Source organism: Oncorhynchus nerka, linkage group LG9b, assembly GCF_034236695.1.
Source record: "Oncorhynchus nerka isolate Pitt River linkage group LG9b, Oner_Uvic_2.0, whole genome shotgun sequence".
NCBI lineage: Eukaryota > Metazoa > Chordata > Actinopteri > Salmoniformes > Salmonidae > Oncorhynchus > Oncorhynchus nerka.
Window position 1 is genome coordinate 37246162 of NC_088424.1, and position 15236 is coordinate 37261397.

The 15236-nt window shown below is 47.2% G+C and overlaps 1 protein-coding gene across 1 annotated transcript in view; it reads left to right on the forward strand.

Moving 5' to 3' along the window:
- LOC115114725 (protein unc-13 homolog A-like) overlaps positions 1 to 15236 on the forward strand; it is a 118206-nt gene that overhangs the window by 26012 nt on the left and 76958 nt on the right. Inside the window, 5 exon segments of the mRNA XM_065013620.1 lie at positions 6841 to 6958; positions 8320 to 8443; positions 10325 to 10395; positions 12477 to 12531; positions 13476 to 13505. Of these exon segments, the coding sequence (XP_064869692.1) occupies positions 6841 to 6958; positions 8320 to 8443; positions 10325 to 10395; positions 12477 to 12531; positions 13476 to 13505 (398 nt within the window).

Consider the following 15236-nt stretch of genomic DNA (forward strand, 5'->3'; position numbering starts at 1 on the left):
CTTCCCCTCTCTCCCTTCGCTCTCTACCTCTCCCCCCTCTCTACTCCCCCATCTCTCTCCTCCCCTCCCTCCCTCCCCTCGCTCTCTACCTCTCCCCCTCTCTACTCCCCCATCTGTCTCTTCCCTCCCTCGCTCTCTATCTCTCTCCCCTCTCTACTCCCCATCTCTCTCTTCCCCTCCCTCCCCTCGCTCTCTACCTCTCCCCCTCTCTACTCCCCCATCTCTCTCTTCCCTCCCTCCCCTCGCTCTCTACCTCTCCCCTCTCTACTCCCCCTCTCTCTTCCCCTCCCTCCCCTCGCTCTCTACCTCTCCCCCTCTCTACTCCCCCATCTCTCTCTTCCCCTCCCTCCCCTCGCTCTCTACCTCTCCCCCTCTCTACTCCCCCATCTCTCTCTTCCCCTCCCTCCCCTCGCTCTCTACCTCTCTCCCCTCTCTACTCCCCCATTTACAATTACATTTAAGTCATTTAGCAGACGCTCTTATCCAGAGCGACTTACAAATTGGTGCATTCACCTTATGACATCCAGTGGAGCAGCCACTTTACAATAGTGCATCTAAATCTTTTAAGGGGGGGGTGAGAAGGATTACTTTATCCTATCCTAGGTATTCCTTAAAGAGGTGGGGTTTCAGGTGTCTCCGGAAGGTGGTGATTGACTCCGCTGTCCTGGCGTCGTGAGGGAGTTTGTTCCACCATTGGGGGCCAGAGCAGCGAACAGTTTTGACTGGGCTGAGCGGGAACTGTACTTCCTCAGTGGTAGGGAGGCGAGCAGGCCAGAGGTGGATGAACGCAGTGCCCTTGTTTGGGTGTAGGGCCTGATCAGAGCCTGGAGGTACTGAGGTGCCGTTCCCCTCACAGCTCCGTAGGCAAGCACCATGGTCTTGTAGCGGATGCGAGCTTCAACTGGAAGCCAGTGGAGAGAGCGGAGGAGCGGGGTGACGTGAGAGAACTTGGGAAGGTTGAACACCAGACGGGCTGCGGCGTTCTGGATGAGTTGTAGGGGTTTAATGGCACAGACAGGGAGCCCAGCCAACAGCGAGTTGCAGTAATCCAGACGGGAGATGACAAGTGCCTGGATTAGGACCTGCGCCGCTTCCTGTGTGAGGCAGGGTTGTACTCTGCGGATGTTGTAGAGCATGAACCTACAGGAACGGGCCACCGCCTTGATGTTAGTTGAGAACGACAGGGTGTTGTCCAGGATCACGCCAAGGTTCTTAGCGCTCTGGGAGGAGGACACAGTGGAGTTGTCAACCGTGATGGCGAGATCGTGGAACGGGCAGTCCTTCCACGGGAGGAAGAGCAGCTCCGTCTTGCCGAGGTTCAGCTTGAGGTGGTGATCCGTCATCCACACTGATATGTCTGCCAGACATGCAGAGATGCGATTCGCCACCTGGTCATCAGAAGGGGGAAAGGAGAAGATTAATTGTGTGTCGTCTGCATAGCAATGATAGGAGAGACCATGTGAGGTTATGACAGAGCCAAGTGACTTGGTGTATAGCGAGAATAGGAGAGGGCCTAGAACAGAGCCCTGGGGGACACCAGTGGTGAGAGCACGTGGTGAGGAGACGGATTCTCACCACGCCACCTGGTAGGAGCGACCTGTCAGGTAAGGACGCAATCCAAGCGTGGGCCGCGCCGGAGATGCCCAACTCGGAGAGGGTGGAGAGGAGGATCTGATGGTTCACAGTATCGAAGGCAGCCGATAGGTCTAGAAGGATGAGAGCAGAGGAGAGAGAGTTAGCTTTAGCAGTGCGGAGCGCCTCCGTGATACAGAGAAGAGCAGTCTCAGTTGAATGACTAGTCTTGAAACCTGACTGATTTGGATCAAGAAGGTCATTCTGAGAGAGATAGCGGGAGAGCTGGCCAAGGACGGCACGTTCAAGAGTTTTGGAGAGAAAAGAAAGAAGGGATACTGGTCTGTAGTTGTTGACATCGGAGGGATCGAGTGTAGGTTTTTTCAGAAGGGATGCAACTCTCGCTCTCTTGAAGACGGAAGGGACGTAGCCAGCGGTCAGGGATGAGTTGATGAGCGAGGTGAGGTAAGGGAGAAGGTCTCCGGAAATGGTCTGGAGAAGAGAGGAGGGGATAGGGTCAAGCGGGCAGGTTGTTGGGCGGCCGGCCGTCACAAGACGCGAGATTTCATCTGGAGAGAGAGGGAGAAAGAGGTCAGAGCACAGGGTAGGGCAGTGTGAGCAGAACCAGCGGTGTCGTTTGACTTAGCAAACGAGGATCGGATGTCGTCGACCTTCTTTTCAAAATGGTTGACGAAGTCATCTGCAGAGAGGGAGGAGGGGGAGGGGGAGGAGGATTCAGGAGGGAGGAGAAGGTGGCAAAGAGCTTCCTAGGGTTAGAGGCAGATGCTTGGAATTTAGAGTGGTAGAAAGTGGCTTTAGCAGCAGCGACAGAAGAGGAAAATGTAGAGAGGAGGGAGTGAAAGGATGCCAGGTCCGCAGGGAGGCGAGTTTTCCTCCATTTCCGCTCGGCTGCCCGGAGCCCTGTTCTGTGAGCTCGCAATGAGTCGTCGAGCCACGGAGCGGGAGGGGAGGACCGAGCCGGCCTGGAGGATAGGGGACATAGAGAGTCAAAGGATGCAGAAAGGGAGGAGAGGAGGGTTGAGGAGGCAGAATCAGGAGATAGGTTGGAGAAGGTTTGAGCAGAGGGAAGAGATGATAGGATGGAAGAGGAGAGAGTAGCGGGGGAGAGAGAGCGAAGGTTGGGACGGCGCGATACCATCCGAGTAGGGGCAGTGTGGGAAGTGTTGGATGAGAGCGAGAGGGAAAAGGATACAAGGTAGTGGTCGGAGACTTGGAGGGGAGTTGCAATGAGGTTAGTGGAAGAACAGCATCTAGTAAAGATGAGGTCGAGCGTATTGCCTGCCTTGTGAGTAGGGGGAAGGTGAGAGGGAGAGGTCAAAAGAGGAGAGGAGTGGAAAGAAGGAGGCAGAGAGGAATGAGTCAAAGGTAGACGTGGGGAGGTTAAAGTCGCCCAGAACTGTGAGAGGTGAGCCGTCCTCAGGAAAGGAGCTTATCAAGGCATCAAGCTCATTGATGAACTCTCCGAGGGAACCTGGAGGGCGATAAATGATAAGGATGTTAAGCTTGAAATTGCTGGTAACTGTGACAGCATGGAATTCAAAGGAGGCGATAGACAGATGGGTAAGGGGAGAAAGAGAGAATGACCACTTGGGAGAGATGAGGATCCCGGTGCCACCACCCCGCTGACCAGAAGCTCTCGGGGTGTGCGAGAACACGTGGGCGGACGAAGAGAGAGCAGTAGGAGTAGCAGTGTTATCTGTGGTGATCCATGTTTCCGTCAGTGCCAAGAAGTCGAGGGACTGGAGGGAGGCATAGGCTGAGATGAACTCTGCCTTGTTGGCTGCAGATCGGCAGTTCCAGAGGCTACCGGAGACCTGGAACTCCACGTGGGTCGTGCGCGCTGGGACCACCAGATTAGGGTGGCCGCGGCCACGCGGTGTGGAGCGTTTGTATGGTCTGTGCAGAGAGGAGAGAACAGGGATAGACAGACACATAGTTGACAGGCTACAGAAGAGGCTACGCTAATGCAAAGGAGATTGGAATGACAAGTGGACTACACGTCTCGAATGTTCAGAAAGTTGAGCTTACGTAGCAAGAATCTTATTGACTAAAATGATTAAAAATGATACAGTACTGCTGAAGTAGGCTAGCTGGCAGTGGCTGCGTTGTTGACTTTGTAGGCTAGCTGGCAGTGACTGCGTTGTTGATTCGGGGGCTAGCTGGCTAGCTAGCAGTGTTGATTACGTTACGTTGCGTTAAAAGAACGACAATAGCTGGCTAGGTAACCTAGAAAATCGCTCTAGACTACACAATTATCTTTGATACAGAGACGGCTATGTAGCTAGCTATGTAGCTAGCTACGATCAAACAAATCAAACCGTTGTACTGTAATGAAATGAAATGAAAATGTGATACTACCTGTGGAGCGAGGCGGAATGCGACCGGGTTGTTAAGTTCTATTCGGTAGACGTTGGCTGGCTAGCAGTGTCTCCTACGTTAAGGACGACAAATAGCTGGCTAGCTAACCTCGGTAAATTAAGATAATCACTCTAAAACTACACACTCTAAACTACACAATTATCTTGGATACGAAGACAGCAAAGACAACTATGTAGCTAGCTAACACTACACTAATCAAGTCGTTCAGTTGAGGGTAATAGTTACTACAGTGCTGCTATACGGTAGACGGTGGACGTTAGCTAGCTGGCTAGCTGCTGGGCAGATAGCAGTGTAGGCTACGTTAGGACGACGAAATACGATAATTACGCAATTATCTTTGATACAGAGACGGCTATGTAGCTAGCTAAGAAGAAATTGCTAAGATTAGACAAATCAAACCGTTGTACTATAATGAAATGTAATGAAAAGTTATACTACCTGCAGACCGAAGTGCGTATGCGACTGCTCGCTCCAACCCGGAAGTACTCCAACCCATCTCTCTCTTCCCCTCCCTCCCTCCCCTCGCTCTCTACCTCTCTCCCCTCTCAACTCCCCCATCTCTCTCTTCCCCTCCCTCCCTCCCCTCGCTCTCTACCTCTCTCCCCTCTCTACTCCCCCATCTCTCTCTTCCCCTCCCTCCCCTCGCTCTCTACCGCTCTCCCTCTACTCCCCCATCTCTCTCTTCCCCTCCCTCGCTCTCTACCTCTCTCCCCTCTCTACTCCCCCATCTCTCTCTTCCCCTCCCTCCCTCCCCTCGCTCTCTACCTCTCTCCCCTCTCTACTCCCCCATCTCTCTCTTCCCCTCCCTCCCCTCGCTCTCTACCGCTCTCCCCTCTCTACTCCCCATCTCTCTCTTCCCCTCCCTCCCCTCGCTCTCTACCTCTCTCCCCTCTCTACTCCCCCATCTCTCTCTTCCCCTCCCTCCCTCCCCTCGCTCTCTACCTCTCTCCCCTCTCTACTCCCCCATCTCTCTCTTCCCCTCCCTCCCTCGCTCTCTACCGCTCTCCCCTCTCTACTCCCCCATCTCTCTCTTCCCCTCCCTCCCTCGCTCTCTACCGCTCTCCCTCTCTACTCCCCCATCTCTCTCTTCCCCTCCCCTCGCTCTCTCTACCTCTCTCCCTCTCTACTCCCCCATCTCTCTCTTCCCCTCCCTCCCTCCCCTCGCTCTCTACCGCTCTCCCCTCTCTACTCCCCCATCTCTCTCTTCCCCTCCCCTCGCTCTCTCTACCTCTCTCCCCTCTCTACTCCCCATCTCTCTCTTCCCCTCCCTCCCTCCCCTCGCTCTCTACCGCTCTCCCCTCTCTACTCCCCATCTCTCTCTTCCCCTCCCTCGCTCTCTCTCCTCTCTCCCCTCTCTACTCCCCCATCTCTCTCTTCCCCTCCCTCCCTCCCTCGCTCTCTACCGCTCTCCCCTCTCTACTCCCCCATCTCTCTCTTCCCCTCCCTCCCCTCGCTCTCTACCTCTCTCCCCTCTCTACTCCCCCATCTCTCTCTTCCCCTCCCTCCCTCCCCTCGCTCTCTACCGCTCTCCCCTCTCTACTCCCCCATCTCTCTCTTCCCCTCCCCTCGCTCTCTCTACCTCTCTCCCCTCTCTACTCCCCCATCTCTCTCTTCCCCTCCCTCCCTCCCCTCGCTCTCTAGCGCTCTCCCCTCTCTACTCCCCCCATCTCTCTCTTCCCCTCCCTCCCCTCGCTCTCTACCTCTCTCCCCTCTCTACTCCCCCATCTCTCTCTTCCCCTCCCTCCCTCCCCTCGCTCTCTACCGCTCTCCCCTCTCTACTCCCCCATCTCTCTCTTCCCCTCCCTCCCTCCCCTCGCTCTCTACCTCTCCACCGTCTCTCTGTTTAATAACTCCCTGTTGTCTTGTAAAGGCTGTTTGTTAGATTCCTCCCAGACACTCTCTTATAGAGACGTATTTTCTATTTGGTACCCTCAGACCCAGAAGTAATTTGTGTGTGTGTGTGTGTGTCTGTGTGTGTTAGAGAGAAAAAATATAATAATCCCAATCACACAGCACATTTGTATGTCCCACCCTGGGCTTTTGTCTGACTCTGGGTCGGCCTCTGTTTACTCTAATTCCTCCTCCTCCATCACTCCTTCCACTCAGTTTATTCCTGTCTTCCTGACACAAACTCCTCTGTGTATCTCTTTTCCCCATTCTCTCTCCTGCTGTCTTTCCCCTATTGTATCTGTGCTGTCTTCTCCATCTCTCTGTGTCTCTCTTTCTCCCTCTCTCTGTGTCTCTCTCTGTGTGTGTCTCTCTTTCGCACTCTCTCTGTCTCTCTCTTTCTCCCTCTCTCTGTCTCTCTCTTTCTCTCTCTCTCTCTTTCTCCCTCTCTCTGTCTCTCTCTTTCTTTCTTTCTCTCTCTCTTTCTCCCTCTCTCTGTCTCTCTGTGTCTCTCTCTCTCTCTCTCTCTCTCTGTCTTGTCTCTCTCTTTCTCCCTCTCGCTGTCTCTCTTTCTCCCTCTCTGTGTCTCTCTTTCTCCCTCTCTCTGTCTCTCTCTTTCTATCTCTTTCTCTCTGTCTCTCTCTCTCTCTCTCTATGTCTTGTCTCTCTCTTTCTCCCTCTCTCTGTCTCTCTTTCTCCCTCTCTCTGTGCCTCTCTTTCACCCTCTCTCTGTGTGTCTCTCTCTCTCTGTCTCTCTCCCTGTCTCTCTCTCTTTCTCCCTCTCTCTGTCTCTCTCTCTCTCTGTGTCTCTCTCCCTGTCTCTGTCTCTTTCTCTCTCTCTTTCTCCCTCTCTCTGTGTCTCTCTCTCTGTCTCTCTCTGTCTTGTCTCTCTCTTTCTCCCTCTCTCTGTCTCTCTCTCTGTCTTCTCTCTGTCTCTCTCTTTCTCCCTCTCTCTGTCTCTCTCTCTGTCTCTGTCTCTAGTGAGATTAACAGGCTGGACCTGGGGCTGACGGTGGAGATGTGGAATAAAGGCTTAATATGGGACACCATGGTTGGCACGGTGTGGATCCCCCTGCACAGCATCCGCCAATCAAACGAGGTACACTACACCCCCAAAACTCATACTGGCATAGTACTACTATGGGGTGGATCAGCTTAATATTGCGGAAAGAATATTGGTTCCATCAATGTAATTGTCTGCATCATTTCCAATCCCCCATATATTTTTGGGGTAAATATATATATCCATACACGCATGCATACATATACACATATGTACATACACATACCTATATAGACATACATATACACATATGTACATACACATACCTATATAGACATACATATACACATATATACATACACATACCTATATAGACATACATAATTTTTTAAAGAATATACCTTTATTATTATTCCCAGCAAACCCTTCCGCCGATCCCCTTTTGTAAAAGTTCTGAACCTACATACATTTTACAGATGTTTTACATGTTTTACATGTATGTACAGATGTTAGTCCCACCCTTCAGCTCCATTCAACCTCTCCCATCTATCTCCCAACATCATCCATTTTGGATTTCTATTTGTAAAAGTTCTGAACCTACATACATTTTACAGATGTTTTACATGTTTTACATGTATGTACAGATGTTTTACATGTTTTACATGTATGTACAGATGTTTTACACGTATGTTTTACATGTTTTACCTTGCTATTAGTCCCACCCTTCAGCTCCATTCAACCTCTCCCATCTATCTCTCAACATCATCCATTTTGGATTTCTATTTGCCATATATTTTTCAACTGTGCTGTGATGCTTCACAATCAAATTGAACCTTTCTATTCTCATAGCTTCTACAGATTGTAAATTAAAAATAAACATTTTTGCTAAAATAATGATTATATTATTGATTGATTGACTATGGCTTTTCAAATCACCCAGTATTGCTATCTGCAGCGTTAGTTCTAGGCAAATGTTGTAATTCTTCAGCCATTCCTGGACCTGTGACCAAAAACGAGCTACATATGGACAATACCAAAATAAATGATCTAATGACTCTGCCTCCTCACAGCAGAATCTGCAGAGCTGGAAGATTGTATCCCCCATATATGTAACAGTCTATTGGTTGCAAGAATTTTGTAAAGTAATTTAAATTGAAAAATCCTAGTACTACTTAGTTCCTAAGCCGGGGCAAGGCAACTCCTTGGGATAATAAATGATATCAGCCATGGAAGGTACAAATAGAATGACTCACTGAATGAGTCCCTGTTGAAAGATCCAGGGACAGACTGCTTGTCAGTTGCATGACAATGACTGTAAGAGATGGTAAGACAGCACGAACTGATCTGGGACCAGGCTAATGTTTTAGTATGCAGTATTACAATGGGGTTCTAACTAACAAACTAACAATGATAATGAATGGTGTATCAGGTTCATGCGTTCCATTTCTGTTGTGTAGGAGGGTCCGGGGGACTGGCTGACCCTGGACTCCCAGGTTATCATGGCGGACAACGATATCTGTGGAACCAAAGACCCCACTTTACACCAGGTGCTGCTGGACACACGCTTTGAACTTCCTCTCGGTGAGTGAGGGAGGGAACCAATGAAATAACTAACTAATACACAAAACAATTATTAACGGATGGATGAACAAACACAACTTAATGAATCAAATAATGACTATACTTCATTGACCCTAATTTATTCCCCCAGAACGTCTTAAAATACAGTAGATAAAATACAGTAGATGTGCCTAATACGCTAGACTGTTACCATGGTTACCCCATGGATGTTCAGTCTGAAAGAAATCGCCCTAAAAAAAAGACGCAGGGGTCTCTACAAGCCAGAGTGTTGAATGAAATGATATTTAAATACACTTTACTGGTTGTCCGTGTTGTTGGTCCTTTTGACGGTCGGAAGTGGAGATAAAATGTCCACAGGAAAACATTATTATGAACCAGACTTGTTGTAGCACTGGTCTGTATACGGCTGTCGGCTTATAGTTCCAGGTTGTATTTTCCATCTCCTGACCCATTGCATGTGATGCATAATGTGTAACCAACTTAACGGAACATTGTCAACCGATTAACGTTTTCTAGCAATCAGCTGGAAGTGCTTGCGTTTTGCTGAAGATGAAATGTCGGCAACGTCGGGTCTGTGGTTCGGCTACGGTCAGCCATTGTCTACATATTGTGCAAATATTTAAGTCGCGTGCAAATTGTGTTAGTATTGAAAATACAAAATGGAAATACAAACTGACAAAACCATAGCCCTTCCCAGACACGGGGGTATTTAAGGAGTGCATGCGACAGTATTGGAGGATTTGGCTATACCGACATCTATAGATAGCATAATTGTGTTTGTCAAACATGTAGGCCTACCACGTTTTTGAATAGGAAGAAATAGGCTCCAAATCTACATGTAATTCTAAGAGTAAGGCCCCATAAAACATGCTGGTGCGGGCGTGCAGATATAGGAGGGCCCTTCCCAGGAAAAAATTCATCTTACTTTAACCTCCGCATCTGAGAGTTACAATGTTGCAATCACTATGCAGCCAGCTACCTATAGTAGGAAAAATAGTTTCTTACTAATAATATGACACTTGTTATCACACATGGCACGACCCCACGACCCCACAATTGTTACAATAAATAAAAATAACACTTTTCTTTAACATGTTTAACATATAATTGAATATTCCTGTAGAACTGTAAAAAGAGTGAGATCATTTGAGCTTCGGAGTGCTTTCAGAACTGCATGGCGGGCCTCTTTTCGCTGGAGCAGTTTAAAATAAGCTTTCTGTCAATGACCCAGCCTTAACGCATTTAAAAACTCAGTCGCTTCGAAGCAACACAATGCTGCGCCAGAGAGAACCGGATTCAGCGAGTGCGTGCTTCTTGGCCGAAAAAAAGGCCCTCGGATTGATATCCTGCAGCAGCACCACTGTCATCGGGGACGTGGAGCGACGAATCTGAGTCCGGGACCCAAATAGTAGGGTCCCTGCTGGCATTGTTTGGAGGTATGGCTAGGCCTGGTGCGACGAATCTGAGTCCGGGACCCAAATAGTAGGGTCCCTGCTGGCATTGTTTGGAGGTATGGCTAGGCCTGGTGCGACCGACTGTTCTTGTCCACCCAGAGAGCTGTCATCATCGGTAGAAGTGGATGGCTCGGAATCCTCCGGTTCGCCCTCTTCACTGCTAGAACCATTATTTGAATATATTGGTAACCTGTTGTATAAAAGTGATAATGCCCTCTAAGCCGTTGTCTCGGGCCTAACAACATCCGTGCCAATATATCCTCCAAACACCGGCATCTTGGGCGTTATCATTTATGTAAGTTATCCAAGTAAAACTGCTGTTGGAAAGCTTAATGTTAATTGCTGTGGTGTGTGCATGTGCGAGGGTACATACCTACATGTGTGTGTGCTGGTCAGCTGTGATTTTTTGTTGGGCTCTTGTTTTCAGATATCCCTGAGGAAGAGGCACGCTATTGGGCCAAAAAACTGGAGCAACTCAATGCCATGAGAGACCAGGATGTAAGCTGTTGTCCAACACATATACAGTTGAAGTCGGAAGTTTACATACACTTAGGTTGGAGTCATTAAAACTATTTTTCAACAACTCCACAAATGTATTCTGAACAAACTATAGTTTTGGCAAAGTCGGTTAGGACATGTACTTTGTGCATGTGTAACCGATGTAAAATGGCTAGCTAGTTAGAAGTGGTGTGTGCTAATAGCGTTTCAATTGGGTGACGTCACTCGCTCTGAGACCTTTAGTAGTTGTTCCATTTGCTCTGGCGGGATGGGTAACGATGCTTCAAGGGTGACTGTTTTCTGTGTGCAGAGGGTCCCTGGTTCAAGCCCAGGTAGGGGCGAGGAGAGGGACGGAAGCTAAACTGTTACACATGACACAAGTAATTTTTCCAACAATTGTTTACAGACAGATTATTTCACTTATAATTCACTGGATCACAATTCCAGTGGGTCAGAAGTTTACATACACTAAGTTGACTGTGCCTTTAAACATCTTGGAAAATTCCCTAAAATTACGTCATGGCTTTAGAAGCTTCTGATAGGCTAATTGACATAATTTGAGTCAATTTGAGGTGTACCTGCGGATGTATTTCAAGGCCTACCTTCAAACACAGTGCCTCTTTGCCTGACATGATGAGAAAAAAATGTATAGACCTCCACAAGTCTGGTTCATCCTTGGGAGCAATTTCCAAACACCTGAAGGTACCACGTTCATCTGCACAAACAATAGTACACAACTATAAACACTATGGGACCACGCAGCCGTCACACTGCTCAGGAAGGAGACGCTTTCTGTCTCCTAGAGATGGACGTACTTTGGTGCCAAAAGTGCAAATCAATCCCAGAACAACAGCAAAGGACCTTGTGAAGATGCTGGAGGAAACAGGTACAAAATGATCTATATCCACAGTAAAACGAGTCCCTATATCCACATAACCTGAAAGGCCGCTCAGCAAGGAAGAAGCCACTGCTCCAAAGCCGCCATAAAAAAGCCAGACTACGGTTTGCAACTGCACATGGGGACAAAGATCATACTTTTTGGAGAAATGTCCTCTGGTCTGATGAAACAAAAATAGAACTGTTTGGCCATAATGAACATCGTTATGTTTGGAGGAGAAAGGGGGAGGCTTGCAAGCCGAAGAACACCATCCCAAACGTGAAGCACGGGTGGGGCAACATCATGTTGTGGGGTGCTTTGCTGCAGGAAGGGCTGGTGCACTTCACAAAATAGATGGCTTCATGAAGGAGGAAAATGATGTGGATATATTGAAGCAACATCTCAAGACATCAGTCAGGAAGTTAAGCTTGGTCGCAAATGGGTCTTCCAACTGGACAATGACCCCAAGCATACTTCCAAAGTTGTGGCAAAAGGGCTTCAATTCTATAGAAAATGTGTGGGCAGAACTGAACAAGCGTGTGTGAGCAAGGAGGCCTACAAACCTGACTCAGTTACTCCAGCTCTGTCAGGAGGAATGGGCCAAAATTCACCCAATTTATCGTGGGAAGCTTGTGGAAGGCTACCCAAAACATTTGACCCAAGTTAAACAATTTAAAGGCAATGCTACCAAATACTAATTGAGTGTATGTAAACTTCTGACCCACTGGGAATGTGATGAAAGAAATAAAAGCTGAAATAAATCATTCTCATTACTACTCATTACTAAATCATTACTATTATTCTGACATTTCACATTCTTAAAATAAAGTGGTGATCCTAACTGACCTAAAACAGGGAACATTTTTAATGGGATTAAATGTCAGGAATTGTGAAAAACTGAGTTTAAATCTATTTGGCTGAGGTGTATGTAAACTTCCAACTTCAACTGTAATGGCTCACCCTCTATTGCACAGTAAAATTCCTTTGAATGATATACAGTGTGTTATATTTACTGCATATGCCATTATATATGCCATTCAGTAGAGGCGTTTTATCCAAAGCGACTTACAGTCATGTGTGCATATATTTTCATGTATGGGTGGCCCCAGCAGGACCCAGGACCCATGACCTTTGGCTTTGCAAGCTCCATGCTCTACCGACTGAGGCAAATATTATGTGTGATGTATTTCAGATAACTAACCAGGACTCGTACCAGGAAGACCTGGAGCGACCACTTCCTGTCCCAGGGACACAGTGCTGTGAGTTATCCACCAATCACTGGGCTTGTCTGATACAGGTGTTTGCAATTAACCAAAGAGTGTCAACTCTTCGATATCGCCCTGTCTGTTCTGTGAGAGATATTTGTATTGCTCTAGTGTGTGTGTGTGTGTGTGTGTGTGTGTGTGTGTAACAGTCATTGTTTCTGGTGGTGACAGTCATTGTTTCTGGTGGTGACAGTCATTGTTTCTGGTGGTGACAGTCAATGTTTCTGGTGGTGTCAGTCATTGTTTCTGGTTGTGACAGTCAATGTTTCTGGTGGTGACAGTCATTGTTTCTGGTGGAGTCAGTCAATGTTTCTGGGGGAGTCAGTCAATGTTTCTGGTGGTGAGTCAGTCAATGTTTCTGGTGGAGTCAGTCATTGTTTCTGGTGGTGTCAGTCATTGTTTCTGGCGGTGACAGTCAATGTTTCTGGTAGTGTCAGTCATTGTTTCTGGCGGTGTCAGTCATTGTTTCTGGTGGTGTCAGTCAATGTTTCTGGTGGTGTCAGTCTGAGTGTTTCTGTTGGTGTCAATCAGAGTGCTTCTGGTGGTGTCAGTCAGAGTGTTTGTCTACTAACTGACACCACGAGGGGGGTGAGTGGAGCGGGACGGACTAGGACTCTAGCTGTCTGACAGCCAGCCCCCACTGTGTCTTCCTACACACACACGTGTGCGCACACAAACACACACACTCAGACAAACAGAGACCTCAGCAAACTAGCCTCCTTTTTGGCATGAAAACATTTCCTACCAATAACAATGCATGGCAGTCTGCACCTAAAAGTACCCTTACTTTAGCACAGCATACTATGCAGTAAGTAAGACACACATACCATCAGTGCAAACAGTTCAATTAAAGTGTTCTAAAACCCATTAAGTCATTTAGATACTGTAATATTCAGAATGTTTCAGAATTCATCCTAAAACATTCTGTTTCTTTGTAGGTAACTGGAGTCTGTGGGGAGAACAACAAAGTGAGTTACCTTTAATGTACCCTCTGTTTCTATTAGTCGCTCTCTCTCTCTTTCTCTTTCTCTCTCTCTTTCTCTATTTTTTCATTCTTTTTCTCTCTCTTCTAGCCTAGTGGTTAGAGCGTTGGACTAGTAACCGAAAGGTTGCAAGTTCAAATCCCCGACCTGACAAGGTACAAATCTGTCGTTCTGCCCCTGAACAGGCAGTTAACCCACTGTTCCTAGGCCGTCATTGAAAATAAGAATTTGTTATTTAACTGACTTGCCTAGTAAAATAAAGGTAAAATATATATATTTTTTAAATTCTTTATTTCTCTTTCTTTCTCTCTCTTTCTCTCTCTTTCTCTCTCGCTCTCTCTCTCTCTTTCTATTTCACTATTTCGTCTCTCTCTCTTTCTCTCTCTCTCTCTTTATGGCAAGGGAAACATATGTTTACATTGCCAAAGCAAGTGGAATAGATAATAAACAAAAGTGATTTTTTTAAGTAAAAAAGTACAGTCAAAATTAAGCTCACAAAAGATCAAATAGTTAAAGAACAAAATGGAATATCAATTAACATAAATATGGGTTGTATTTACAATGGTGTTTGTTGTTCACTGGTTGCCCTTTTATTGTGGCAACAGGTCACACATCTTGCTGCTGTATGGCATACTGTGGTATTTCACCCATTAGATATGGGAGTTTATCAACATTAGATTTGTTTTGGAATTCTTTGTGGATCTGTCTCTAATATGGTCATACATTTGGCAGGAGGTTAGGAAGTGCAGCTCAGTTTCCACTTCATTTTGTGGACAGTGTGCACATAACCTGTCTTCTCTTGAGAACCAGATCAGCCTTTCTCAATAGCAAGGCTATGCTCACTGAGTCTGTACATAGTCAAAGCTTTCCTTAATTTTGGGTCAGTCACAGTGGTCAGGTATTCTGCCACTGTGTACTCTCTGTTTTGGGCCAAATTGCATTCTATTTTTTTTGTTCATTCTTTCCAATGTGTCAAGTAATTATCTTTTTGTTTTCTCATGATTGAGTCTAATTATGTTGCTGTCCTGGGGCTCTGTGGGGTCTGTTTGTGTTTGTGAACAGAGCCCCAGGACCAGCAGGTTCATCTCTCTGTAGGTGATGGCTTTGTTATGGAAGGTTTGGGAATCGCTTCCTTTTAAGTGGTTGTAGAATTTAACGTCTCTTTTCTGGATTTTGATAATTAGCCGGTATCGGCCTAATTCTGCTCTGCATGCATTATTTGGTGTTTTACGTTGTACACGGGATATTTTTGCAGAATTCTGCATGCAGAATCTCAATTTGGTGTTTGTCCCATTTTGTCAATTCTCGGTTGGTAAGCAGACCCCAGACCTCACAACTATAAAGGGCAATGGGTTCTATAACTGATTCAAGTATTTTTTGCCAGATCCTAAATCTATGTCAAATTTTATGTTCCTTTTGATGGCATAGAAGGCCCTTCTTGCCTCGTCTCTCAGATCGTTCACAGCTTTGTGGAAGTTACCTGTGCCGCTGATGTTTAGGCCAAGGTATGTATAGTTTTTGTGTGCTCTAGGGCAACGTTGTCTAGATGGAATTTGTATTTGTGGCCCTGGAGACTGGACCTTTTTTGGAACACCATTATTATTGTCTTACTGAGATTTACTGTCAGGGCCCAGGTCTGTCAGGGCCCAGGTCTGACAGGGCCCAGGTCTGTCAGGGCCCAGGTCTGACAGGGCCCAGGTCTGTCAGGGCCCAGGT